Source organism: Sceloporus undulatus, chromosome 6 (assembly GCF_019175285.1).
Source record: "Sceloporus undulatus isolate JIND9_A2432 ecotype Alabama chromosome 6, SceUnd_v1.1, whole genome shotgun sequence".
NCBI lineage: Eukaryota > Metazoa > Chordata > Lepidosauria > Squamata > Phrynosomatidae > Sceloporus > Sceloporus undulatus.
Window position 1 is genome coordinate 64,656,834 of NC_056527.1, and position 19,613 is coordinate 64,676,446.

At 38.6% G+C, this 19,613-nt stretch overlaps 1 protein-coding gene across 6 annotated transcripts in view; it reads left to right on the plus strand.

The window, feature by feature from the left end:
• SUGCT (succinyl-CoA:glutarate-CoA transferase) overlaps window positions 1-19,613 on the plus strand; it is a 372,291-nt gene that overhangs the window by 128,419 nt on the left and 224,259 nt on the right. For all 6 annotated transcript variants that reach the window (XM_042476870.1, XM_042476871.1, XM_042476872.1 and 3 more), the window contains 3 exons: window positions 8,142-8,213; window positions 9,199-9,296; window positions 13,765-13,867. In XM_042476870.1, the coding sequence (XP_042332804.1) occupies window positions 8,142-8,213; window positions 9,199-9,296; window positions 13,765-13,867 (273 nt within the window). The remainder of the gene's footprint in view (window positions 1-8,141; window positions 8,214-9,198; window positions 9,297-13,764; window positions 13,868-19,613) is intronic.

Sequence of the window (19,613 nt, forward strand, 5' to 3'; positions counted from 1 at the left end):
CCTTTTGTCTTATTTATTTATTTATTTATTTAGGCATTTATATCCCGCCCTTCAGCCTTAATGGCTCTCAGGGTGGCTTACAATTATTGTTTTTAATCAGACAGTTCCCTGCCCTCAGGCTTACAATCTAAAAGACATGAAACAAAAGGAAAAGGGAATGGTGGAGGGAAAGGGGATGAGGTCCAGTGGTTCTTCTCTCCCTCTGAGGCCTGGACCAAGGCAGATGGATTGGAGGGAGGGCTCTTCCTACTTCCAGGCTAGTCCCGATGGAGCTGGACCTGCCTGGTGAACTCCCTCTCAGGCCGGCGGATGGCAGTTATGGAGGGCGCAGTCTCCTTCTTCTCAGGCCGGCGGATGTCTTAGTCCTATTCACTTGGACTAAGAATTGACCATATGTTGTAGGATGTGATCAGTTGCAGTAGAAGATAGGAATCTGAAGGTCACAACTGTGAAGGTCCTGGTTGACACATGGAGAAAGCTGATGACCAATTACATATGGTTGATCAGGAATACTGAGTGGGTTACCTGCCATGGGGCAGAAATAGGCCTACTTTCCTCCAAGGGTTTGAATGTCCTTCAAAGTAGTGGGAGAGTGACAAGAGATATACTTGGGCTACCATGATATACTCTGTGTGTGTGTGTGTGTGTATACAGTCATCCTTCAATATTTGCGGCTTTGATATTTGCGGATTTGATTATTCACGGATTTCATTAATATGTTCTCTCTAGGACTGTCTAGGTCCTCCAGTGCAACTCTGTGGTCAACTTTAACTAAAAGTTACACTGAAAGACCATTTGTAGCTATTCCAGTGCCATTCTATGGTCAGTGTATGTTGGACATTGACCACAGAGTTGCACTGGAGGACCTAGAGATTCCTAGAGAGGTGTCCTCTCAGGTAAAAACAATGTTTTTGTTATTTACGGTTTTTCCATATTCACGGGGGTCTTGTTCCCCTAACCCTAGCGAATATGGAGGGACAAACTCTGTGTGTGTGTGTGTGTGTATATATTATTAATTTTTATCCAATCCCTCTATAAGGAACATGCACTTCATTTTATTCTATGAGTTGTTGACTGGCACAAGGCTGAGTTGCAAGCTTATAGCTCAGTGAATTCTTGAGCCTGAACTTCATAGTCATAATCAGACACACCAGACATACTACCAGATCATATTTTTATTTGAGGTTGAGCATTAATTACTATGGCAGTACTTCCCAATATAATCCAACAGTGTTTCATGTCCTGAAATTTCCAGTTTTCCTTTTTGCAAATACTTGTTCTTCCTACAAATGGAAGATTACTCCAACAAGGAAGGAATAGGTCAGATTGATTTGGATTATGGTGGTTTTTACAGGCTACATTGGACAAGTGTTTTAAAATTCAGAATTTACCAAAAGTGCACTCATCTCTATGTTTGTTATTAACTGCCATCAAGTTGACTTCAATTTATAATGACCCTATAAATGAGAGGCTGCAGTGACTTAATGGTTAAGATGTTGACTCTGATGATTGCAGGGTAAGCAAGTCGGCAGTTTGAGGCCCAAGCACCGTGTGATGTAGTGTCACTAGTTCCAGCTTCTGCCAACCTAGCAGTTTGAAAGCATATAAAAGTGCAAGTAGATAATTAGGTACCACTTTATTGGAAAGGTAACAGTGTTCCATGCAGTCATGCTGGCCACATGACCACAGAGTCATCTTTGACAACGCTGGCTCAATTGCTTTAGTAACAGAGATGAGCACCACCCCTACAGTTGGACACGATTTGACAATCATGTCAAAGGGAAAACATTTAGCTTTTATCTTTATGAATAAGAGACCTCCCAGTCGCCCTGTTATCAATAGCCCTGCTCAGATCTCGTAGACTCTTGATGGCTTCCTTTGATGAATCCCTCTACAGTATTTGTAATGAGATCTTCTTTTTCTACTGCCTTCTGAACACTTCTGCCTTACCATTATTGTCCTTTCTACTAAGTCATGTCTTCTCATGATATATCCAAAATATGTCTTTCTCAGTTTAGTTATCTTGGCTTCTAGGGAGAATTCAGGCTTGATTTTCTGTAGGACCCATTTATTTATCTTTTTAGAACTCTTCTCTAACACCACCTTTCTGATAAATAGATGTTCTTCCTATCAGCATTCTTTACTGTCCAGCTTTTGCAAGTTCACATAGAAATTGGAAATACAATGGTATGGGCCAACCTAACTTTAGTATTCAATGATATTTCTTTACACTTTAGGATCTTCTACAATTTCTTTGTAGCTGCCCCTCCAAGTCTTAGTTGTCTTTTGATTCCTGGACTGCACTGTTACTTTTGACTGATGACTGAACCAGGATGTGGAAAATCTTGAATGATTTGTGTCTTCATGGTGTATTTCAAAGTTGTATAAATTATATGTGGTCATTATTTTCTTTTCTTAATTTTCAACTGTAAATCTGCCTTTGCATTTTCTTTTTGACTTTTTTCAGTAATCATTCCCAGTCTTTGCTATCTTCTGTTAGTAGTAGGGTATCATTTTCATATCTTAAATTGTTGGTGTTCCTTCTTCCAATTTTCAAGACTGGTGGAAATGCCAGCAGCAAGTGCAGGGCATGAAGGACTGCATGAGAGAAGGCCCACTCAGCCTTGCATCTTTCTGTATGTTGCTAAAATGAGTACCCAGATTGTTGGGGGCAATTACCTTACACATTGTAAACTGCTTAGGGAGTGCTTAAGTGCACTGATAAGCAGTACAGAAATGTACTTGCTATTGCTATTGCTATTGCTATTCCAAAGTCATTGCCTAAAAGAGCTGGAGGTCATTAGGTTTTTAAAGGGGAATATTTTAATTGTATCTGAATTATTTCATATATCCTTTAATTTAAAACAATCTAAAATGTTATTCAGAGCAGTTTTGTCAATTCTTAAAGGGGAGATATGGAGGATCATGTAACCTGCAATGTTGCTGCATTGCAACTACCATCAGCACTCTCCAGCATAGTAATGGGTGGTGATAGCTACAGTCCAAAAATGTCTGGATGGACATATGTTCTTTTCCTTGTTGTAGGTTTAAGATGGTTTTTGCATAGGACGGCAGAGTTCTGTTTCAACCAAGATTTTAAATGTACAGATATATAGATTTTCAAAATTACACTATAAATTCCCATATTATGAAGCCAGCTGTAGATAATCCATTCAGGATCTCAGCTTTGAAAGGTTGATTTTAGTATTTTTTGAATACAAGGCTTTTCTGTATCTTACCTACTTTTAAAATTAGTTTCCACATCACCTTCCTTTCCATTAATAGCACAGCTTTTGTGAGTGTTTCAGCAACTATACCAGAAGTAAATTTCTTTTACATTTTTATAAAGTATCCATGCCCTAGATAGGAACCTTTCCCCCCTTTATAATGACATGTTCCTCCACAGTGCACAGAATGTTCCCCTGTTTGTGTGAACTGGTTGTCAAGAGTCTGTGGTTTGGGAATTACAATATAAGGATAGAAGTGAAAAGTCACATTCCCAGTGATCTGCTGCTGAGTAGTTGTGGCGCAACAGTAGACCATTGAGTATCTCTAAACAAAAGGGTACCCATGAACTTTAAAGGCATTCTGGGGAACCTCTCCTCGGATAAAAACTTCTTCACTGTGATCCTGGATCCAACGCATGCTTGAAAAGCTTAAAGGAATATGCACTTCCTAAACATGCCTGACTAGCTCATTTTGGAGCACAGCTCTTACCATAATCTGATAATGATAATGATGATTACTCTCATAAATTTATATATTTATTTGTTTGATTTTCATCTTACTTTTGGTTCAGACGAATTCCTTAGGCTAGGGACTGGCTGACTTCCATTCTGCTATGACACACAGTATTGATCTGAGTTGGCCACATCCCCAAGTCCTCATTAGGCAGTTTCCTTTGTTTATTATTCTGGATTTATTTACATACTTTCTATTTGGAATGTTTCAGCTGACCCCCCCCACCCCCTTCAAGTCTTTCTAGTCATTTACAGAACAGCGTATGGGGATGATGAATCTTCCATCTCCCCCTATAAAGCTCTGCAATTATATCCTGGTCTGTTCCTTTTTGTCTTCACTTACTCTTAAGCCCCAGAGTTCAGGACACCAACGTTGTGTGCTATTTTGCATGTAATTTATGTCATGTTCCTGGATCTCCTATCATAAGTGTTCATTTTCTGCAGACAAAAGCCACACACAGAACGTACTTTTGCCTTATATGAAGTAGATGTTACTGCACTAATTCAAACTGATTCACTGCAATGGCAACAGTTTATCAAAACAAAATCTCATTAAAACCCGTCTGCACTTTGCCCTCCGTCTCCTTTGTATAGTAAGATAGTGGAACTTTCTGTGACTGAGTGGTAACCTGTAGTAACCTACAGTGTGTGTGTACATCCAAGGGCCATGAATGAAACCGTTGTTGGCATTCTTCAATGTTGCCGTTGCTGTGCTAATAATAGCTGAAAGTTTCTGCATTGTCAGCAACAATGACTAGCAAATAATCAGCTGTTTTTGTGCTGGGAAGACTGGAATAGCTGCTTTGCTGCAGAAAGGGGTGAATTTCATACTGAGAGACACTGCTGCATTTATTCTGATACTACCATTGACTAAAGAGGGCATGGCTGCTGGGTTTTCTAATTATATTTTAGCATTTCATCCTTTTTCCCACACATATCCCAAAGCCAGTGAAGCAAAAACATTAATGACTGGGTCCTTAAATGTATAGTGACTCCAGCATTGGCAGCTTAAGAGGATGAACATAAGTTGGATGCTGCTGTGTGGTCTGTCCTGCATTTGCAGAGTAGTAATTGACAATAAACACACAATTGCACATATATTTGCCTTAATGGGATAATCAAGGATATTGAAAAGAATGTCCCGAAGCCTTATCTCTATGTGTCTTCAGCATTTCGTTTTTAATGACTGTAAGCGTGTGCTGTGATGCAGAATTGATCTAGAGGTTGAAAAGCTATGTTTGTTTTGAGTGTGTCTTACTTATGGTTTCCTGGAAAAAAAGAATTGGGTTTCTTTGTAAGAAACAATGCTGAAGGCAGTGTGTAAAAAGAAGTTTTGCTCAGAGTTTGTCTGCTCATCCCACTTTACATTCTGGTAAACAAATTCGGCAGATTTTTGTATTGTTTCAAAAACCCTGCAAATGTGTTTGACCACAGTGGAACAAAAGGATGCATTTTTAAACCACGGGAAAAAACTTTATTCATTTTGTTCTAAGGCTTTAAAAATATAGTCTGTCTCAAGATGAGAGAATCTTAAACTCTAATAATTTAAAATGTGCACCCAGAGATTACGATGAAGTGTCTTTCAGAGTATGATGGAAGTATAAACCAGGTACACATTTCAGTGCCATTAAATAGCCACTGAAATGGATCAGCACTATAAGGGCAATCTGAAGAAAATTAGACAGGATTTTTTTTTGGTAGGAAAGAGGGTAAATGCTTGCTTGCATATATATCCCAGGATTGGACAGGTGCATAATAACGTACACTATTCTGTGAGGTAACAGCATGGAAAAATATTGCATATTAACTGATATGTAAGTCTTATTCAGGCCCCCTGGGCTGAAAATGCTGCTGCTCAATGCCAGGTCAGTAAATGGAAAAACATCTTTGATTCAGGACCTGATCCTGGATGAGCATGCCAATCTGGCATGTATTATGGAAATGTGGTTGGATGAAGCTGGAGAGGCTAATCCAGTGATTGAGAATTTATGGCATGCATGCCACGAGTGGCACTCGATGCAATTTCACCAGGCACAGGTCAGGGAGAAGCAGGAACAGGCACGTGCATGCCCTTTGCTCCTCCTCTCTGCCCTCTTCCAGCCTTCAGCTGTCTCTTAGAGTCTACTGGGTATGAGTGTGTTTACCTAAAGATGAGTGGCTGGGACAGAATAGGGATTCTGTTGGTGTACCGTCCACCCCACTGCACAACAGTCTCCCTACCTGAGCTGATGGCGGAGTGGTTAAAAGCCTGTACTGCAGCCACTCACTCACAAACTGCAAGGGCTCAAGCTTGATTCAGACTTGCATCCTTCCGAGGTTTCTAAAATGAGTACGCAGATTGTTGGGGGCAATTAGCTTACACATTGTAAACTGCTTAGGGAGTGCTTAAGTGCACTGATAGGCGGTATAGAAATGTGCTTGCTATTGCTATTGTAGTGGTGCTGGAGTCCTCTCAGCTTGTTGTCCTGGGGGACTTCAATATCCATGCAGAGACTGCTCTATTAAGAGCGGCTCAGGATTTCTTGTCCACCATGACAATCATGGGGCTGTCCCAAGTAATATCTGGGGCCACCCATGCTGCAGACACACTCTGGATCTGGTCTTCTGTTCTGGGCAGAATGACAGTGATCTGGGAGTGGAGGAACTCTGTGTAGTTCTGTTGTCATGGACTGATCACTACCTGGTAGGGTTTGGACTCACTGGGACTCAGAGGTTCTGCAGGGGTGGGGGAATGATTAAGATGGTCCACCCCAGAAGGCTTATAGATGCAGATAGATTCCTGATGACTCTTGAGGAGTTTCCTGTTGCCTTGGCAGGTGATCCTGTCTCTGGAATAGGGAAATGGCCAGGGCAGTGGACACGATTGATCCTAAGTGTTCCTTTTCACGAAGTGGAGCCAAACATGCCCCCTGGTTTACTAGGGAGCTGACGGTGATGAAACGAGTGGGACTGAGGTTAGAGTGACGATAGCAAAAGACTCAGAGTGAGTCCAACCCAAATTGGGCTAGGGCCCATTGGAAGGCCTATGCCAAGGCAATGGGGGCAGCGAAGGAATTATACTTCTAAGTGGTCAGGGGCCTTCTACATTTTGGCATCCAAGAACAAAACAAAGACAATTTAGCACCTAGCTGTGAATTTGTGTGACACTTTGCAGACAAAATTACTTGGATTTGCTCTGACTTGGATGGTATAGTTGACTTGGTGCTTGATTGTCCTGAATTGTTGGATGTGGACAGGATTCTTGGAGAAGTGAGGGCCACCACATGCATACAGGATCCCTGCCCTCTCTGACTTCTTAGAGATTGGCCTATAGTTATCTGAAATAGTGGGATCCAGGGTGGTCTTTTTCAGTAACGGCCTCACCACAATCTCCTTTAGACAAGATGGAAATTTCCCTTGCTGCAGTGAGGCATTTGTCCCCTCCCTTACCCACTTGGCCAGTCGCTCTCTGGCTTCCGACTTCTGGTTTCCCTGCTGGCCTTTGTATGTAAAAACATTTTTATGCCGGCAGGCTTTATATATAGACTTTTTCATTGTTTGAATTCTATTGTAATTTTAAAGGTTTTATCTGTGAACTGCCTTAGGTCCCTCTGGGGAGAAAGACGGGATATAAATGAAATGAAATGAACAAATAAATAATCTGGTCTCTGATGGCTCAGTCACCCACACATATTATCTCAACAGTGTTGTTATTAAGTGCTGCACTTTAACACATAGGCCACATTTATTAGGCCTGATGCTTTCTGGACCCATAGAATATAGTTCATAAACACATTCACATATTTGCACCAATTGTCATTGTAATAAAAATGTCTGAAAGGCATGTTTAAAATCATCAGATCTGGTATCAAACCTGATATTCAGACTTAGGATGACCAAGAAACTTTGTTCTTGAGATAAAACTGCTGTTTTGAGTACATTTTGCAAGGCATTTTGTGTGGATCAAATTTTAGGCAATCAAATATTTGAATCCTAACTTAAATCATGATCAACAATCATGACGATGCCAAGTAAATTACCTGGCATACTATTGATGTAAGCTGAGTGTGGTATATACATGCGATCTGTAATTTGAAGAGAAGATTAAATTGTCAAATGATTTTGGAACATTCGATGTCAAGGTTAACTTACATTTTGGGTCTGTTCTTTTAGAATTATAGAGTCATAGAATCACAGAGTTGGAAGGGGCCTCATGTCCAACGCTCTGCTCAGTACAGAAACTCCAACTAAAGTATCTCCAGCAGAGAGCTGTCCAGTCTCTTTTTAAAGATCATTTTCAACATTTTCATATGAACATAGATTACCTTTGAGTGAAAGTAACACTGAGAAATGATTGGTGGTGGTGGGAGTATAGGTTTGTGAAAATGGTATCATAATAAATGGTTCATTGCTGTTTTCTAGGCTTTCAAAACAAAGGATGGCTATATTGTGGTGGGAGCTGGAAATGATCAACAATTTGCCACTGTTTGCAAGGTAATAACATTTAAATAATAATTCACAGGGTGAAAGAGGAGGATGTTGTGTGTGTGTGTGTGTGTGTGTGTGTGTGTGTATATATATATATATATATATATATATGAGATGGCTTACTGTGCTAAGAAATATAAATTAGTCAAGATGATGTTGATTGTTATAAAATAAAAGGTTAGCTGCTGGTGATTGTTATGAAATCATGTTATCTGGCTATATAACAATTTGTTTTAAAGAAAAACATTATCAAAATAGTTTGTGATCAGTTTCAGAGATCTTTTAGAACATTATTAGCTGTGGGTTTTACATGGTTTTGTTCTTTGTATAAAAATGTTGTCCCATTTGGGTGCAAAGGGGCCTAAATGCCCTAAAGGCACCAGATCCCATTTGATCCTGGAAGCTAAGAAAGATCAGCTCTGGTTAGTACTTGGATGTGAGACTGCCAGTGAATACCAAGTGCTGTAGGTTATATTTCAGAGGAAGGAATTGGCCACCTCTGTATTCATTGCATAAGAAACCCCATGAAATTGATGGAGTTGACATAAGTCATCAGGTCACTTGAAGGCATATGCATAGACACACACACATTTGGGAACAACAATCTATGATTCCTGCTTCTGATGGTACATTAAAGAAATGATTCCTGGTTTTTATAATAAAGACCATACCAGGAAGGGGTAAAGCAGGCACAAACAGGCGATGTGTACCAGTGTGCAATCTGCTCATGGTAGGACAGAGTTCTCAAAAAGTCTGGCTTATCGTTTTGTGCAAATACATCCAACTGTATTCTGAAGAGTTTTGTAATGGATTGCAGGCCAACTCAAAAACCTCATGTGCTTGGGACTGTGACAGAATAAGAGTTTAAATGTTAAATATTTAAACTTTTATTTAATTATTTAATTTAATTTAATATTAAATTAAATATCAAATTCCCACACATTTCACTTATTAGTAGGTTGCTTAATGCATTTCATTTCATTTCATTTAGATTTTGGGTTTGTCTGAAATCAGCCACCATCCCAAATACAAAAACAACCAGCAGCGAGTGCTAAATAGGGAAGAACTGATTGGAATTTTGTCAGCCAGGTATATTTCAGTTTACGATATTGATTTTTGTAAATGAGTTTGGAGAACTTTGACATTCTTGAATGCGTATGTCTATAGTGTTTTTTTAATGAGCATATTATGTGGACCTTTAAAAATGTATCATGAATTATATGGTGCTGCATTTTTTAATGAAAACATAAGACATAAGTATTTCCCCAAAACTTTTAATGAAAAAATATTGTCTTGGGCAACATTACGTAAACATCTTTTTACCTATACTTTTGGCCTATGCTATTTTTCCATTTTTTACTCATAATTTCATTCATTGTCTACATTAATCTACAGTTTTGTAAAAAGCCTTTTCATATCATTTGTATTTTGATAATGTGGAATCTGCCAAAAACTGTGTTGTAATATTTTTTAAAAAATTAATCAAGTGGTAGCTATTAGCCTAAGACCAACACCTCAAATATCCCCATGGTTATTCAGAGAAATAACTGTGTTAGTCTGGATTTTCAATATGCAAAGGGATTGTGTAGCACTTTTGAGATTATCTGAGAGAAAGAAATTGTAGCATAAGCTTTCATAGAATTAATCTATTTCTTTAGATGCATGGACTGGAGAGAAACCCAAAGATCTGTGAAATGGCAGAAGATGTGGATTCACGTCCAGCATTACATTTGGATTTCCATTGTTTCCCAGATCCTCAGTCTTTCCCCAGCCTTATTATGTCTTATTGTAATATGCAAATATAGGTATTCCAAAATATGAAAAAATAAAATAAAAAAATACAGAATACTTCTGGTCCCAAGCATTTTGGATAAGAGATACTCAATTTGTAGTAGTATGCAGCTCACTCCTTACATTCCTAAGCACTTACTTGTCAGCAAGACAATTTTTAATGACTGGAAGTAAATGCTCTTCAGTGAAGCAGCTTGGAACACTCCATCTAAATCAATGTGTTTTGGTTATCGATGTAGACATTTTCTATTCTGCATCAGAAGCCAAAGTCCTTATGTGGTCATCAGTGGTAGAACCTCTTGTTTGGAAAAGTTTCTTATATTACTAGAACTTCTTAAAAGTTCTCAGTGGCTATTGGGTTATCTTCTCTATTGAAGACTGTCTCATCTCCCAGATATGCATGACCTTTCCAATTTTACTTCATGTTTTCTAATTTCTATGGAGGGTGGTGCAGGTTCACTTACTCCTTTTGCAAACTCCCATCTTGAGATTTACTGAAAGACAACCTTCTGTTTGTTTGTTTGTTTTGTTTTGTTTTTATACCCATAGCTGGCTGTTACATGGTTGTCCCTCTTGCTGTCTCTGGTTCTTTTCTTTAGCTTGTTTGTCAGATATATCATGCTATGTTTTCAGAGCTTCCCTGAAATCCCTGGGGAACCACAGATGCTGCATTTACAGACCCATTGTATACTTCATATGCTAATGGAAGAGCATAATTTATTAAGTGTCATGTTAGTTTGAATGAATCTGGCACCCAATAAAGAAAGACCAACTGTAACATGAATCTTGGTCCAGGATCTTGGAGTCATATGTTTCCATTCCAATACCTTGTAATTTGGCTTGTATTTGCTAACAGCCATCATTTGTAGAGCGATCACATTTTGTATGGTAAATTTTGAAGGACAGGTTACAGGGGGCTTGTTACTATTTTTTGGTGGTAGGAAAAAAATATTCCTCGGAGTCTTTGTAAGAAAAACATTGTGGAGAACAAATAATCTGTCAAAAGAAGAAAGCAGCTGAGTGGATTAATATAAAATATCCTTCAAGGGGTATGTATCTGGCAGGGCTTCTTGTGGAAAATACATTAAATTGCCAAGACTGGCATGTAATTCTTACAACAACTGAAAGGCCAAGCTAAATAAGGCTATCATTTCTATAACAGGAGTAACATTTATCTGCCATTATGTTAGCATTTGCATTGACCCCCCCCCCCATTATACTTTTGTACACTGAGATACTTATGTTATTTTCTGATTGAACAACACTTCTTCAAATGATCAGTCAGGAGGGCCAATATACTACAGCAATGACGGATGGACTCAATTTATATTCAGTACTGGTGTACTGTGACCCAAATCCACATTGTACAAAACAATCAGGCAACATCAATGTTAAATAGTTTATAATAACAATAAGGACTTTAGGGCAATTGTGGTGGAGCATAAAGGACTAGCTCCTCCATTTTCTGATGATAATTTGTAATGTCCAATGGTCATAGTAAAGAGTTGTGGATAATTTGTTGTAACCTGTAGCAGCAGATTACAACAAATGTGTATTTGGACTATTAAACAAATCATGCATTGAGCTGGAGGCTGCAGTTCTTTCCACAGATAATGTTCAAAGTGGTTTTTTTTTTGGGGGGGGGGGGTCAGCTGTTGCTAAGGTTGGACATATTCACATTCACAGTTTGTATGGACAGTTCCTTTTGATGTACATAATAATCCGTTGATATGCCAGCTGTGCCCTTTCCTGGGACCTTTGAACTGTGGTACATGCACTGGTAACCTCCCATCTTGATTTCTGTAATGCACGCTACATGGGGCTATCCTTGTGCTTGGTTCGGAAATTCCAATTAGTACAAAACATGGCAGCCAGGCTGGTCTCAGGTACGACTAGAAGAGACCATATAACACCTATTTTGAGCTCGCTTCACTGGCTACCTATCAGTTTCCGGACCCAGTACAAGGTGTTGGTTATCACCCAAAATGGCTTGGGTCCAACCTATCTTCAGGACCACCTCCTTCCGTATAATCCACCCTGTGCACTCAAGTCTTCTGGGAGGAATTTTCTGCAACCTATAAAAATGAGGTTGTCTGCTACCAGACAACCTTTTCATCTACCGCTCCCAGATTATGGAACGGCCTGCCGGATGAGATCCGTCACATTACCACCTTGAATAAAAAAGCTGTTAAGATGGATCTTTTCTGGCAGGCCTTTCCTGAATAGATTCCCGGCCACCAAAAAGACCAAACCTGCTATACCCTGACTTCTGCTGCAGTTATTGTTTGTTTTCTTGTCTATATGTATTAAATTGTAAATCGTTTAATTGTATTTTAGGTGGGTGGTGGGATTTTGGTGTACAGGAATATATGTTTTAATGTTGTGAGCTGACCCGGTTGTGTTACAGAGAGGGGTGGGATAAAGACAATTATTATTATTATTATTATTATTATTATTATTATTATTAATGTTTCAACAGAAATCTATCCACATTGTTGTCCTTTAAAATGTATCAAGGTAGTTAAGACTCCAACCTGTAAAAAAACTGCTTGTGCCAAAGAACTTTAACAGGAGTTTTCCGCATTTTCAATATTGTATGTGTCTGCATGTAGCACACCAATTCATTGCTTTATTGTACAATCATGAATGCAAAAGCTTGCAAACACATATTTCCAAGGGTTCCTTTTGTCTCTGTCTTTGGCTGAAACACGGTGGGGAAAACAGTAATAGGCAGTTTGACCTTTATATTGAGGCATCAAAAATGCCAATATAAATGTATGCTTTATGGCAAGGGTAGAAAACATGCAGCTCCCCAGATTTTGTTAGATTGGAACTCCAAGTATTCTTCACCATTGACTGCTGGGATTGCCACCCCAAAACATCTAGAGGATGCATGATTCCCACCCCTTCTTTGCACTGAGTGCTTGTAAGGTCTCTTTTGAAGTAAACTCCATTGAGGTCAATGGGATTCATATACCCAAAATAGTGTACATTGGAGTGCAGATTAAATGTTGATTCTTGTTTGCATTTGTTCAGAAATCTGTAAGTACTGCTTCTAAGTAATGTGACTCAGCACAGAGGAAGTAACATTGTACTAACAAACAACAGGAAATATGTATCTAATGATGGGAATATGAGAATAAAGTACAATTCAATAAATGGTCTCAAGGAGGCAAGCAAGTAAACCAAGGAATTTTGGTTTGCACAGGATAAAGATAGTGTATCAAATGCAAAACCGGATGATCTGGGGACAGATATTGCAATCACACAACACATAAACATGTAATCAATGTTGTTATCTGACCAACAATTGCGGTTGTTAATTGGGACATGTGTTTCAGATGTAACAGAAGAGAAAAGTTTGCAGAGCTTTGAATTGGATCTTTGTGTTTAAAAATTGAACTTTTTTTTTCCATGAATGAGGCTCATAACCACATCACATCTATCTTTTTGTCATGAAAAAAGACATGAAATAAAAAACGTGAAGCTCATTATTGTAATTAAGAATGGAAGGAAATGTACTGGCATATATTTGAAACTACTGATAATTTTGGTTTGCATCACTGCTGGATTGCATCAGAAAATCAGATAGAATTGTATGTCTACAACCATGATTTTGCCCTAAGGCATGCTCTCTGGTTTTCTGAGGAACATGTGCAGAACATTTTTACTACATTACTGACTGCTTGGATAGAAATTGACTTTTTTTATAATTCATTGGCTGTAATGGATAGTTCAAGCCATATGCTTCTTTATTTATCCTTAGGTTCTTGGAAGAAGAGACCACCAAATGGCTAGAACTCTTTGAAGGTAGCGGTGTTCCATATGGCCCAATTAACAGCATGAAACAGGTGTTCTCAGATCCTCAGGTAAGTCCTCTAGGATAGTGCTTATTTAAAGATACTGAAGCTATTACCCGTATTCCATACATCCAATCTGTGTAGATGTTGCCATGTATATAATTTTGACCATTTATTATAATAAAACCAGTAGCAGAGTATAGTCCAAAGATAGCTCACTGTTGGCATTTCCAATGTCATATCTTGAAAAGAGTTGATTCTTTTATTGTGTTCACATGGTTTGTCACAGTCGGGTCTTGAATCATATTCTGCTTACAGTTTACCCATCCTACAAAGAATAGGACTATACTTTGCAATTTCTGGAATGACTTAGCGTCTCTAAATCTAAAACTGATAGTTCTGCAAGATGTTTTCAGGGTATTGGCCCTAGTGGGAAATAATGACCAGCATTTAACTATGAAACTTTATCTTTGAACATCTTGCAAAAAAGAGTACAAGAAGTCAATAGTTTTGACATAAAATAGCATCAACAAGCAATTTTAGCTATCCTAAAAACTGGCATGCTTTTGTTGTATGATGAATTGCATCATGAGTTTGATGCTAAGTTACTGCATTTTGACCACAGAATATAGCATTTTTGAAGATTAAATAACTGTAATGAAATGCTGAAGCCATTCATTACTGAGAAGCGATACAATGATACTCTGGGCTGTCTTTGCCTGTGTGCTATGCATATGTTCGGAAGGACAATAAAGAAATGTATGCTGAAAATACACAAAAGTTTAGTCAGTAAAACATTGAAATGGAAATGTTAGTAAACAACACACTATGAGGCTATCCGCATGAGCTATAAAACATGGTTTCACCCCATTTTGAAACCTACCTATTTAGGTAGTACGTGGTGGAATCTGGGCTGAAGCCATGCTCTGGAGCTGAACCCTGGAGTAAAATAACCCAGTTTTCTTTGGTTCAAGCTGGAAAGTTTGAACAATCATACTGGTGTTCGACAGTGCACTGGTGTGGAGATGGGGGAAGGGGCCGGTGAGCCACTGGAAGGATTACTTCCCACAGGTGTTTTTTGTCGCCCACCCCCAAATTGACCACACATGTGCATGACTGGTCAGCTGTACCATACACCCATCGCACACACCATGAAGTGAAATTATGACAAACGCAGCGCATCGCCAACAAAATAATAGATTTAATCATAACATTAACAAACTGGCTGGTCCAACAGGGGGGCCAAGGGGCAACAGGGAGAAGGGGCATGTACAGGGGGGAAGGCTCCATGATTGTGCTGTGCCAATGTGTCATGGGGTGCACTGATGGGTGGTTGATTGCTGGGTGTTGGAGTGAGCTGTCACATGGCCAGTTGGACAGGGCATTGGATAGACTGGGTGGGAGGAGACAGGTAATTGGTGACTGTTGGCAGAACTTACATGCACATGTGCGCATGTGCTCAAGGCAGAAGAGAAAAAAACAATGGGGCAATGCAGCTTGTACCTGCAAATGCCCCTTTTTGGTGGATCCATCCTTGCAGTTGGAGGGAGGTGATGTGCAGTGCGCCAATGGATGTTTAGCCCGTTGTGGGAGCCAGCCGTGCCATCAGTGGTTCTCCTTTGCAAATCAGGAAACCCTGAAGGTAAACTGCTTTCCCCATTCTTTCTGCTCAACACTCCAAATTCATTGAAAGTAACAACAAAGAAATGGCATTGCCTGCCATCAGTAGAAAAGAAGTTGGGTTTATAAGTGTTTTATTAGTGTCTTATACACACGGTGGTACTGAAAGAGTGATAACAGATATGTTCAAAGGGAGTACAAAATGTAAACATTTCTAACACTGTGGAAGATGATATTTAAAGATTATACTGGGAGGAGGGCTCGGTTTTTAAAGTGAAGTTTCAAGATTTCCCATGATAAATGGTTATGCAAAACATATTAACTTTCTGTACTGGCTTCCTTTTGTTTTGGTCTTCATCAGCATTTAGGCTTTTCATTACCTTGTTGTTTTTATATTAAGGTCTCTTTACTTCATCCCCATCATTCTCCCTTTTTCACATCAGAAAATATTAATCCTAAGGATTTCTGTCACAAAAAACAAGGGATAATGTATATTTTTAAGGCTACATTTGCTCACTGTGACAAGGAAACAAATGTCCGCCAGATTATCCAAATAAAATAACCAAATTTCTACAGTTCGTTATTTGAAATAAAAGTGCCCCCTTCCCAGCTCAGATACTTCATCAAACTGTTGTTATAAATATATATATTTTAAAAATAGAAGCAAAAATGTTCCCTTTAACTGTATTTATGTTAACATGTATAGGATTCTCTTCAGCCCAAAGAGCCTTCAACATGATTAACAACATAAAATACAACTAAAAGTAAAATATGAAAATGTGGGACACAATTAATGATAAATAAACAGCCTCAAAAACACGTTAACTAAGGTGGCTCTAGACTGCCCTTTTGAGGCGGTCTGTTGAGACTCCAAGATACAGGTTTTTTCCTACTGGTGTATTGGTTTTCTATGTATGATAGGTATCTTCTACAGAGGGAGCATTTATGCATGAAACCTCCAACCTGAAACAGTACAATCCTGGGAGGATTACCTACATTTCAACCAGTTTTGAATGTCTCTGCTGTGTTCTGACATTTTCAAAGGCCTTTTTTTTCCAGCGGAGATCCAATAGTTTGGGGAAAATAGCAAAGAAACAGTCAACATATTTGAGGAGCAGAATTTATTTTTTTGGTTAACATATAAACAAGATTCTATGTTTGTACAACATTTTGCAACCTGGAAAATTACAGAAATGCTGGCCATTTGAATGCAGCTTTTATAACAGACAGTTTCCAAGCTTTTATTTTTTTTAAATGTCCTTTTAATGAGGCCAAGATTATTCACTGTATTAAAGGAATTCCCAATAACTTTTAAACACTCACTAGATGATCTCAATATGGTCCATATACTCTTGGGAACTTGTGCATGACATATAATCAGGAATGCAGGTTTTCTGAAGCATAAATAAACTTGGGGGGTTGTGTTTTTAAACTTAGTCTAAAATAGACACCATTCTGCTTTTTCTAAAAGATGTAACAAAATGGAAACTAAACAAAAAAAAGAAAAGCAGGTATTGCAGTATCAAGATGTTTAATTTTTGAGTATGTGGAATGTAGACAGATGTTTTGATCTTTGTAGAAGTAGGTTCTTTTTGCATTCCAGTCTATAATCTTGTGTATTTTGGAAGAGACTATGGAAAATAAATTAAAACAACACAAGATAGATTGACAGGGTCTCATTTTGATCTAAACAGACTGATACAGTTTGAGTAGTGTGTTTTGAGACAGTCTTTGCCAGCCTACTGCTGTGAGCTGCACATTTTTAAAAAGCCATAAAGTAGAGGAGGCTTTTTTTTGTAACAGTACAGTTAGACATGCCACACAAGTAGAGAATATCAGGTGTAAGACATCACCACACTGCATCACTTCTGAGAAATATTGGGAGGGAAATAGCAGATCTGAACTATCACAGCTGTCCTTGATTCGAGTTCATGCCAAACACCTGCAAGCTCTAAAAGGATACCAAAACAAAACTCCACCCTGTGGCAGGCGGCCAGCCCTTAATAACACTTCCCCAACTTCACATTGCCATAAAAATTAATTTTAATTTTAAAAAACAAAACAAAACAGGAACCTTTTCTTCCTCTCCCTGAAGTCTAGTTCAGTTCCTTTTAGCCACTCTTCCAAAGAGGATAAATATACTCCAGAAATAAACACACAGCTGAAATGGTACGTTGTTTTAATACAGAAAAGCATCTCCTTATTTTCATCTTGTGTTATTCCTGGGAAGTTATGGAGGATTTTTTTTTTTGGCTTTGTTACCTTCTATGAATCACCTGTTCTTTGTGAGGGCACATCTGTATGGCAGCTGCCCATGCAGATGCAAAACATGGGAAGTAGCCTTGGAAAGGTCAGGCAGCTTCTCTCACTTCATCAACGTCTGTCTCTGTCAGTCCCATATTCTGTCAGTGCAAAGCCAGACATCACAACTGTACAGACTTTTCTGGTCCCACAGATGCCTTCATTGGGCATGTGGAGGAAAACAACATGGGCTCTTACACCTAAAATATGGCCTGTTACAGACTGCCAAAATAAAGCTGCTTCGGGTCTCTTTGGAGGTATGCTGTTTAAATGATGCATGGGTCCTAAGAGTCCAGAGGTCACGCCAAAGCCACACTCCATTCCTAAGCACTGGAGTGCAGCTTTGATGCAGCTTCCAGATTCTTAGGATGCAGGCATAATTTAAACAGCACACCTCCAAAGAGACCCAAAGCAGCTTTATTTTGGCAGTCTGTAACAGGCCTAAATGACAGCTGCAGACATAAAAAGAGTCATACTAAATTGGACCAAAGGCTTGTCTAGTCCAGTTTCCACAGTGGTCAAATAGATGCCTGTGGGAAGCACCTTGCCATTAGTGTTTCCTAATAAATGATATTGAGAGGTAGACCACTTGTGACATTGGAAATAATATAAAACATCATGGTATGGCATGGAGTGGCATGCATCAATGGAGGAAGGAAACAGAAAATGGACACTTCTTCTTCCTTAACTTATTTATTTATATTAAAATATTTATGTCTAGCTTTGTATGTGAAGAGTTTGGAGGGGGGCTTGCAGGGAGGATGATAAAGGATACTTTAAAAGAATTATATTTTAAAAAAGAAATGAGACTGAATGAAGCAGAAGACAAAATTTATGCCATGGTCACTGGTCGCACAAACATTGGTGAACAGGCAAGTTTTTACTTGGTGGCCAGTCTTCCTGGGCACCCAATTGTCAGTGCCAATCAGATCTGTAAGGGGATGACCTTCCACAATAAAGTGGCACACAGCAGAGAAGGCACAGAGTTTCTTGCCCAGGCCAACTAATTTATGTTAATTTGTCTTTAAGAGATCTTCTTTGGTGTGACTCAGCAACACATGCTTTGCATTCATAAGGTCCAAAACCTTGGCATCTCCAGTCAAAACTAGAAAAGAGCCTTGCCAAAGAACTGTTGTCAGTCAGAACAACAATTTTGACCTTACTAGACCAATTGTTTTTCTCAGTATAAATCAATTGCCTGTATTTAAAAGTGCTTTCACATTCTTCAGTATGTGAAATTATTTAATTTGCATACATTTTAAATTTTCACTGGGTATATTGTGACAGCTACAAAACATCAAACCCATTACTCTCTTTGTGGAATTAGAGACTATGCTTTGCATCCTTGTGATTAGTAAAAGCTAGTTGACTCTCAGCCAAGTCAAGTGAAATTATGTTTTCCTCTAAAACCATGCCAGGAATCTTTGGCATGCAACGTTTCCAAAAGCAGAAGGACACAGGTAGTAATTTCTAAATGAATACATTCATACTCTACACACCAGTTAGAGGAAAGTCAGGTCAGAGGTAAGGTCTACACATATTTTTCATATACAGAAATATATTGTATTACAACAATTGCAGACATGTTGTGAAATTGGAGAACAAAAATTAATATTTAAATTCTAACTTTATTTTTAAACAGTATTTTAAGGTGGAAGTATCAGTATAATTTTTTCTATGTTCTTTTTATCTCTATATTCACTGTATATCTTTGTGGGCATTTCCCTGTATAAACCGAGCTATGTGATAGTTCACATAATAATAATAATAATAATAATAATAATAATAATAATAATAATAATAATAATAATAATAATAATAATAATGTGTGGGGAAGCAATGCAAAGAAAAAACATGACTGTATTTCACCTTCTTTTCTCTCATATATCACTGG